At 42.7% G+C, this 9,438-nt stretch overlaps 1 protein-coding gene across 2 annotated transcripts; it reads right to left on the bottom strand.

Annotated features, from left to right (window-relative positions):
- Positions 1-1,586: 1,586 nt before the first annotated feature.
- LOC106564201 (uncharacterized) lies at positions 1,587-4,642 on the bottom strand. Of its 2 annotated transcripts, none has more exons than XM_045710164.2 (2): positions 4,375-4,634; positions 1,587-3,854 (listed from the first exon to the last, which is right to left on the bottom strand). In XM_045710164.2, exon 2 carries the CDS (start codon positions 3,846-3,848, stop codon positions 2,766-2,768), a length of 1,083 nt encoding a protein of 360 aa, XP_045566120.2. In that variant the 5' UTR covers positions 3,849-3,854; positions 4,375-4,634; the 3' UTR covers positions 1,587-2,765. The 2 variants fall into 2 exon arrangements, with proteins under 2 accessions (XP_045566120.2, XP_045566116.2); XM_045710160.2 differs by having other exon boundaries at positions 1,780-3,854; positions 4,564-4,642.
- Positions 4,643-9,438: the final 4,796 nt, after the last annotated feature.

Here is a 9,438-nt window from a genome sequence, read left to right as displayed (position 1 = left end):
TTAACTGCATTACCTAGAAGACCTGCTGTTTGTGGGTCTGAAATGTTCCTTTTAGTGCTGCATGAAACTGACATTTTTGCCTGTGTATTTAATGACACGTCTGAAATATTGCCACCCCTCCCACCTCAGCACAAGTGAGCTGATGTTAGACAGGTACATTGCTAAACCTGGCATTAGGGCCGGAAAATGCCAGCGCTCATGTTCTTACATGAGGAAATTCAAAACTAAAGTGTGTTTGACACTTGGGCCTCCTAATTGCCAGCTGAAAACAGGCCCAGAACGTTAAAACCCCCATGCAGTAATTTCATTTTTTTAATGTTTTTATTCAACTAGTGTCATGATGTTGGCCTGTGGGTAAGGTTTATGACCCCCCATAAATACCTTTCTCCCCTCTCTCTCTTGATTCTACTGAAGGACTCTTGAATAGCCTTTGTTAAACATAGAGAGTCTTGGAACATCAAACGGTGGGGGGAAAGGAACCATATTTCTGTAATCCAACCAGTGGAAAATATGCGTTGGTACTTAATGAATATGATGTCAGTTCGGTTGTCATCTGAGACATTATGACTGATGACAGGACGACATAAACTGTATCTGGGGAAAGTCTACACATTCTAGTTATCAGATTCACATGGAATTGTTGTGCAATTTAAAATTTTAAATATGAAACTATTTGTGAAAAGATTAAATGTAATTTCAAATGAGAGAATTGGGTTTTCATAAGGTTAGAGCTCTGCTCAATCAGTGGCCCGCCCCTGTGAAGAGACATGGGTTATAAACTATGAAACACACCCTTCTCTCCCTCCACTATATAAGCCCTTGACGAAAATGCAACCTCCTGTTCCGGGTACATTAGGGCGATGGTCTGATGTCAGAAGGATTCAGATAATAAGTTGTTCCGGGTACATTAGGGTGACAGTCCGATGTCAGAAGGATTCAGATAATAACTACAGAATTAAGCGAATGGTATGAACTTTGAACTCTTATTCACTACAGAAGTGATACCTCCTAGCCGTTGAGTTAGCAGCAGCTGCTGTAAACGTGGGTTAGGAAAGGACGGACGACGTATCCATTCTAACACACAACGACGATACTACAACGTATCCAATTTACCACCAGAGACATGCTTCCGAGGACAGGAAGATCTCTGTTGGCCAACATGGCCAGCATCTACGACCAACCTACCGAAGCGCAGCTCAGAGTAAATATTTATTGCATTTTCCTTTTCCAAATGGGTGGTAATTTAGAATGCATAAGATACTGTATTTACGATTGCATAGCTTTTCCCCTTTGTTCCTCAGTCTTCCCGCTCTTTCACTCAAACCCAACCCCCTTTCCTTTGTGTAACCAGCCGTCATGTCGGCTCCGTCCACCAGGGACGTTTCCTGTATGACATAATTTGCATTCTGTGTATATGTAATTCTGTGTGATTAGTTAGGTATTTAGTAAATAAATAATTAAACCCAATTTTGTATTGCTGATTCAACTTGTTAGCCATGGTTCGTGAAGATAACCAAGAATTTACAACTTTCAGATGAGAGTGAAATAAGGTGACGATTAATATTGACTGCTATTGATATAAAATATTACTAGGTCTTTAAGAATTTATTCGGAAGATAACAGCTCTATAAACACTCTTTCGTGGTGCCACGACTTTCTAGTTAATTACATTTACATGATTAGCTCAATCAGGTAATATTAATTACAGAGAAAGGATTTTATAGAATAGCATGTCATATCACTTAATCCGGCAAAGCCAAAGACACGACACTAGGCAAGTCAGTTAAGAGCAAGTTCTTATTTACAATGACAGTCTACCAGAAGGTAAAAGGCCTCCTGTGGGGATAGGGGCTGGGATATAAAAAAACATAGAACAAAATACACATCAAGACACTACATAAAGAGAGACCTAAGACAACAACATAGCATGGCAGCGACACATGAAAACACAGCATGGTAGCAATACAACATGACAACATGGTAGCAACACAACAAGGCAGCAGCACAAAACATGGTACAAACATTATTGGGCACAGACAACAGCACAAAGGGCAAGAAGGTAGAGACAACAACACATCACGCGAAGCAGCCACAACTGTCAGTAAGAGTGCCCATGACCGAGTGTTTGAATGAAGAAATGGAGATAAAACAGTCCAGTTTGAGGGGTTTTTTTGCAGCTCATTCCAGTCGCTAGCTGCAGCGAACTGACAAGAGGAGTGTGCTTTGGGGACCTTTAATAGAATGTGACTAGCAGAACGGGTGTTGTATGTGGAGGATGAGGGCTGCAGTAGGTATCTCAGATAAGGAGGAGTGAGGCAAAAGAGGGTTTTCTAAAGAAGCATCAACCAGTGCATCATGCGACAGGTATACAGAGATGACCAGTTTGCAGAGTAGTATAGAGTGCAGTGATGTGTCCTATAAGGAGCATTGGTGGCCAGTGTGATGGCAGAATGGTTAAATCACTGTATGTCTAATACATCACTGTTTATTTCATGAAAATAACTTCCAATATATTATTTGTTATCATTGATTTCCCTGAGCCTCTTTTTGCCATTGACATCCTCCGTCTGATCTTGTGGGCATGTTGATACAAATGTATCACTCCTCCAATTTGAGGGCCATCTCCTCCACCTCCTCCTCCAATTTGAGGGCCATCTCCTCCGCCTCCTCCTCCAATTTGAGGGCCATCTCCTCCAATTTGAGGCCCATCTCCTCCGCCGCCTCCTCCAATATGAGGGCCATCTTCTCCATTTCCTCCTCCAATTTTAGGCCCATCTCCTCCGCCGCCTCCTCCTCTTTGAGGGCCATCTCCTCCAATTTGAGGGCCCATCTCCGTCCTCCGCCTCCTCCAATTTGAGGGCCATCTTCTCCATTTCCTCCTCCAATTTGAGGCCCATCTCCTCCGCCGCCTCCTCCTCTTTGAGGGCCATCTCCTCCATTTCCTCCTCCAATTTGAGGCCCATCTCCTCCGCCGCCTCCTCCTCTTTGAGGGCCATCTCCTCCATTTCCTCCTCCAATTTGAGGCCCATCTCCTCCGCCGCCTCCTCCTCTTTGAGGGCCATCTCCTCCATTTCCTCCTCCAATTTGAGGCCCATCTCCTCCGCCGCCTCCTCCTCTTTGAGGGCCATCTCCTCCAATTTGAGGCCCATCTCCTCCGCCGCCTCCTCCTCTTTGAGGGCCATCTCCTCCAATTTGAGGCCCATCTCCTCCGCCGCCTCCTCCTCTTTGAGGGCCATCTCCTCCATTTCCTCCTCCAATTTGAGGCCCATCTCCTCCGCCGCCTCCTCCTCTTTGAGGGCCATCTCCTCCATTTCCTCCTCCAATTTGAGGCCCATCTCCTCCGCCGCCTCCTCCTCTTTGAGGGCCATCTCCTCCAATTTGAGGCCCATCTCCTCCGCCGCCTCCTCCTCTTTGAGGGCCATCTCCTCCAATTTGAGGCCCATCTCCTCCGCCGCCTCCTCCTCTTTGAGGGCCATCTCCTCCAATTTGAGGCCCATCTCCTCCGCCGCCTCCTCCTCTTTGAGGGCCATCTCCTCCGCCTCCTCCTCCAATTTGAGGGCCATCTCCTCCGCCTCCTCCTCCAATTTGAGGCCCATCTCCTCCGCCGCCTCCTCCTCTTTGAGGGCCATCTCCTCCAATTTGAGGGCCATCTCCTCCGCCTCCTCCTCCTCTTTAATCTCTACCTCTTCTTTGACTTCCCTCCCCTCCTCTTCCTCTTTGACTATCACATTGAGTTCCAGTGCTTGACTACAGTCCTCCAGCTTCACTAAGACCATCTCTGGACCCCACTGTGAGCTTCTCTGTGCTGGAAAGCCACAGTAAGAACCCAGGGACTTGGGTTCAGACATGGATGGCTATAGTAGGATTCAAAAGAGGCACAAACAAAAATGTAAGATGAGTTTCACAAAATACTGAAACAGTTTATCTAACAAAGACATATTCCATCCACTTGGAATATACTAATACATTTTGCTAGCTGGCATTGCTGTGGCAATGGTACAGCTAGCGTTGACAGTGTCAAGTTAGTTAGTTTAGCTTTAACTTACAGACGAATTCAAATGTCACCTTTCTCACTAGGATGAAACGATCTAGCTAGATAGACAATTTACCAGCAAGAAGTTTGCTTGACGCAATCGCGAACCAAAATGTAATTTCATTTGTAATCTCTAAATGAACAGTTAGCTAATGATTAACGTTAACGAACTTAATTTCAGTAGCTATCTAAAGCTGGCTAACTAGCCATGCTAACTTACTAGATAAGGGATGCCAATTGATTTATGCCATTTAAAAAATATGGACATCACATAGTTGACATTAGTTGTTATTAAGATAGCAACGTTATCATTCACAACAAAGTTTTGAAGACAAACTCACTTTCTCGGTATGACAGATAGCTAGTTAGCTTGGCTAGCCGTTTTAATGAGTAACTTAGTAAGAAAGCTAACTAACGTTAGCTCAAATGGATATTGTTTACACACGATCTGGTGGACGTGGACAAATAATCCCACTACTAATGTTAACCTAAGGAAAAATTAAAGAATATGTTAGAAATCTTGATCTTACATTGACACTGGAATTGGCAACTCTTGTTGTTCTAGCTATCTAGCGTAACTTATTCGGTGAGGGTTAACTTCTTCTTTGGTATAATGGCGTTCGCAACAATTATATGTGCGTTCCGCCACCTACTGTACAGGTGGATAATAAGGATCCAAAAAGGGAAAAAATGCGAGGTAAAAAATAAAACGTATACAAAAAACTATGAGTAACGAAATGTTAATTAAACTAAATCAGCCTGCTTTTCTGTTTAATCAGGTTCCTACACAGGCCCATAAGGATCCTGTGATGGCAGGACATGTCCTGGCAACAGTAGTCCATGTAGTGCATCTGCCGTTAAGTCTTGGAGGCCCAAAAACCTCTCGCTTGCAGATATGATGTCCAGCTTCTTGGACACTTGTGCAGTACAATTAATAGCCGTTGCTATGAAAGCTACAAAATCCACCTTCTTCACAATAAGCGTATCCAGATCACTGGATTGACGAATAACATTGGCAACTGGTTGTGGTGCATCCTTCGCCATATCTTCTTCAGAACTGTGGCTTCTTCAACCTTCAATGCTCTTGCACCCTAACAGGGCACTCAGGGAATTCAGAAATATGATCCCCACCACAGTTGCAACATGTTACATTCACACTCTTCAATAACATATTCCTTCCATCTGCAAACACTTGACACATGGCCAAACTTTTTACACTTCTTGCATTGCATCGGGTTTTTCACGAACGATCTTACCGTGTATCTTATATATCCCAACTTTACATAGGGTGGTAAATGCTCATCAAACATCAATAATACAGATAAACGTAGCTCCTTTTCCCCATTCTCCAAAAGAGTCAAGCAACGTGCATGAACTAATCCTGGAATATTTGGTCTGAAATATTGATTATCAATGTCCAACGGGACGCCATTGGCGCCGGAGGAGATGGCTGTCTCCTAACCAATTGTGCTATTGTGTGTGTTTTTTCACGTTATTTGTAACTTATTTTGTACATAATGTTTCTGCCACCTTCTCTTATGACCGAAAATAGCTTCTAGATATCAGGACAGTGTGATTCGCATGAGAAAGATAGATATTGGAGATATCAGGGACATAGGTTGGGGTGCCTTGTAAGGATCCAACAGCGAGTGGGTAATCTGCCTCTTCCGTCAGTCTTATTTGTCAACGTACAATCATTGGATAACAAAAGAGATGATCTACAATCACGTATATCCTACCAACGGGACATTAAAAACTGTTATATCTTATGTTTCACAGAGTTGTGACTGAACAACGACATGAATAACATACAGCTAGGGGGGTTTAAGCTGCATCGGCAAGATAGAACAGCCTCCTCCGGTAAGACAAGGGGTGGCAGTCTGTGTATATTTGTAAACAACAGCTGGTGCATGAATCTAATAGTAAGGAAGTCTTGAGGTTTTGCTCGCCTGAGGTAGAGTATCTCATGATAAGCTGTAGACCACACTATTTACCAAGAGAGTTTTCATCTATATTTTTCGTAGCTGTCTATTTACCAACAAAACCGATGCTGGCACTAAGACCGCACTCAACAAGCTATATAAGGCCATAAGCAAACAGGGAAACGCTCATCCAGAGGCGGCGCTACTAGTGGCCGGGGACTTTAATGCAGGGAAACTTAAATCCATTTTACCTCATTTCTACCAGCATGTTAAATGTGCAACCAGAGGGGAAAAAAAACTAGACCACCTTTACTCCACACACAGAGATGCATACAAAGCCCTCCCTTGCCCTCCATTTGGCAAATCTGACCATAATTCTATCTTCCTGATTCCTGCTTACAAGCAACAATTAAAGCAGGAAGCACCAGTGACTCTGTCAATAAAGAAGTGGTCAGATGATGCAGATGCTAAGCTACAGGACTGTTTTGCTAGCACAGACTGGAATATGTTCCAGGATTCTTCCCATGGCATTGAGGGGGTACACCACATCAGTCATTGGCTTCATCAATCAAGTGCATTGACGACGTCGTCCCCACAGTGACTGTGGTGCAGTCAACCTGTCCCTGACTGAGTCTGTAATACCAACATGTTTCAAACAGACCACCATAGTCCCTGTGCCCAAAAACACGAAGGTAACCTACCTCAATGACTACCGACCCGTAGCACTCACGTCTGTAGCCATAAAGTGCTTTGAAAGGCTGATCATGGCTCACATCAACACCATTATCCCATAAACCCTAGACCCACTCCAATTATCATATCATACCCACTCTATACCCACTACCCACCCATACCCACTCTATATTGCATATCAACACCATACCACTCCTGGTTACTATGACTACACAATATCAACACCATTCCACTCCTGGTTACTATGACTACACGATATCAACACCATACAACTCCTGGTTACTTTGACTGCTTCCACTTTTCCCAAAGCCTTCTTCACCATCCTCATGACTTCAAAAGAGTTTCCAAAATAAACATCATTATCCAAAAAACATACTCCAACAAGTAACGATTCATCAGACTCATTTTCCACAACAATTTGTTCCCTTTTTGTTCCATTCTTGGACTTCACTGTTGTCCACTCATCATTCTTGCTAACTGTACTCGATGTACTTTCAGCACAACACTTCTGCTTCCGCCATCATCCCTAGTGTCATCCCAGGGTTTAACTTATCCAATGAGATTTAACAGAGGTTGGCATCCAATAAATATTGCATTACAGCCACCTACTAGAATGGAGAATATCTCCATTATACTTTGCTTGAAAAAATGTATAAACAAATACTCTACCATCTTACACTACACTCAGAAAAAAAGTATATATATACAGTGTCAGTCAAAAGTTTGGACAAGCCTACTATTAAAGGGTTTTTCTTTATTTTGACTATTTTCTACATTGTAGAATAATAGTGAAGACATCAAAACTATGAAATAACACATACTGTACAGAATCATGTAGTAACCAAAAAAATGATTAATAAATCAAAATATATTTTATTTGAGATTCTTCAAAGTAGCCACCCTTTGCCTTGATGACAGCTTTGCGCACTCTTGGCATTCTCTCAACGAGCTTCATGAGGTAGTCACCTGGAATGAATTCAATTAACAGCTGTGCCTTGTTAATTAATTTGTGGAATTTCTTTCCTTCTTAATGCGTTTGAGCCAATCAGTTGTGTTGTGACAAGGTAGGCGGTGGTATACAGAAGATAGCCCTATTTGGTAAAAGACCCAAGTCCATATTATGACAGCTCAAATGGGATGAAGGTCAGTCAATCCGGAAATGTTCAAGAACTTTGAAAGTTTCTTCAAGTGCAGTCGCAAAAACCATCAAGTGCTATGATAAAACTGGCTCTTATGAGGACCGCCACAGGAAGGAAAGACCCAGACTTACCTGTGCTACAGAGGATAAGTTCATTAGAGTTAACTGCACCTCAGATTGCAGCCCAAATAAATGCTTCACAGAGTTCAAGTAACAGACACATCATAACATCAACTGTTCAGAGGAGACCGTGTAAATCAGGCCTTCATGGTCGAATTGCTGCAAAGAAACCACTACTAAAGGACACCAATAAAAAGAAGAGCCTTGCTTGAGCCAAGGAAGACGAGCAATGAACATTAGACCGGTGGAAATATGTCCTTTGGTCTGATGAGTCCAAAATTGAGACTTCTGGTTCCAACCCCCGTGTCTTTGTGAGACGCAGAGTAGGTGAACGGATGGTATAGCGTATCGCTGCAGAATGCTGTGGTAGCCATGCTGGTTAAGCGTGCCTTGAATTCTAAATAAATCACAGGCAAATGACCCCCACGCAATCACACCTCCTCCTCCGTGCTTCACGGTGGGAATCACAGTGGGACTATCATGTTTTTCAACAGGACAATGACCCAAAACACACCTCCAGGCTGCGTAAGGGCTATTTGACCAAGAAGGAGAGTGATAGAGTGCTGCATCACATGACCTGGCCTCCAATCCCCCAACCTCAACCCAATTGAGATGGTTTGGGATGACTTGGACCGCAGAGTGAAGGAAAAGCAGCCAACAAGTGCTTAGCATATGTGAAAACTCATTCAAGACGGTTGGAAAAGCATTCCTCATGAAGCTGGTTGAGAGAATGCCAAGAGTGTGCAAAGCTGTCATCAAGGCAAAGGGTGGCTACTTTGAAAAATCAAAAATATATTTTCAGTTGTTTAACACTTTTTTTGGTTACTACATGATTCCATATGTGTTATTTGACAGTTTTGATGTCTTCACTATTATTCTACAATGTATAAAATAGTACAAATATAGAAAAACCCTTGAGTCGGTGTGTCTAAACTTGACTGGTACTGTATTCAACAAGCAAAGTGATCATGCTGTTTTTATGTGGCTGCTATGAAAGTGAACTGTTTAAGTGTGATCAGTGGTGTGTTCATTCCACACATTCTGTTGAAAAACTTTTCTTAAACGGAAGCAAATGGAACAAAACAGGGATAAACTTACCTTTGTCCAACAGAAACTCTAATGTGCAACTGTTGGACTAATGACTAATGATTAAACCCTAGATCAGCTAGATGCAGGCAAGTGTGCAAGGCAGTATTGAATGTGTCACTGTCTGTCACCATGATTACTCAAAATTATCTCGACCTGTGCACCTATGTTTTAAACTTTAAATCATAGGCCAGGTTGAAGCAACCTCATGTTGGGTATAGGGAAAATGTGAGTATCATGTAGTAGCCTAAACCTATCGATGTTACATTGATCTGGATGAATGGAATATGAATGACAGTCATCCAGTATGCTGTAATAGAAATAAGGCTCATACATTCTTTTTTAAATATATTCCTTCTCGTCTTAAAACAGCACCAACCGCCACTGCCTTACTTACAGTATAGCCTACCTGTAAAGCACCAGAAATAATGACTCTTCAACAAGGA

The sequence above is a fragment of the Salmo salar genome, chromosome 02, assembly GCF_965601325.2.
Source record: "Salmo salar chromosome 02, fSalSal1, whole genome shotgun sequence".
Taxonomy (NCBI): domain Eukaryota; kingdom Metazoa; phylum Chordata; class Actinopteri; order Salmoniformes; family Salmonidae; genus Salmo; species Salmo salar.
Note: the sequence above shows the minus strand (reverse complement) of the source record. Positions and strands in the feature narration are given on the sequence as shown.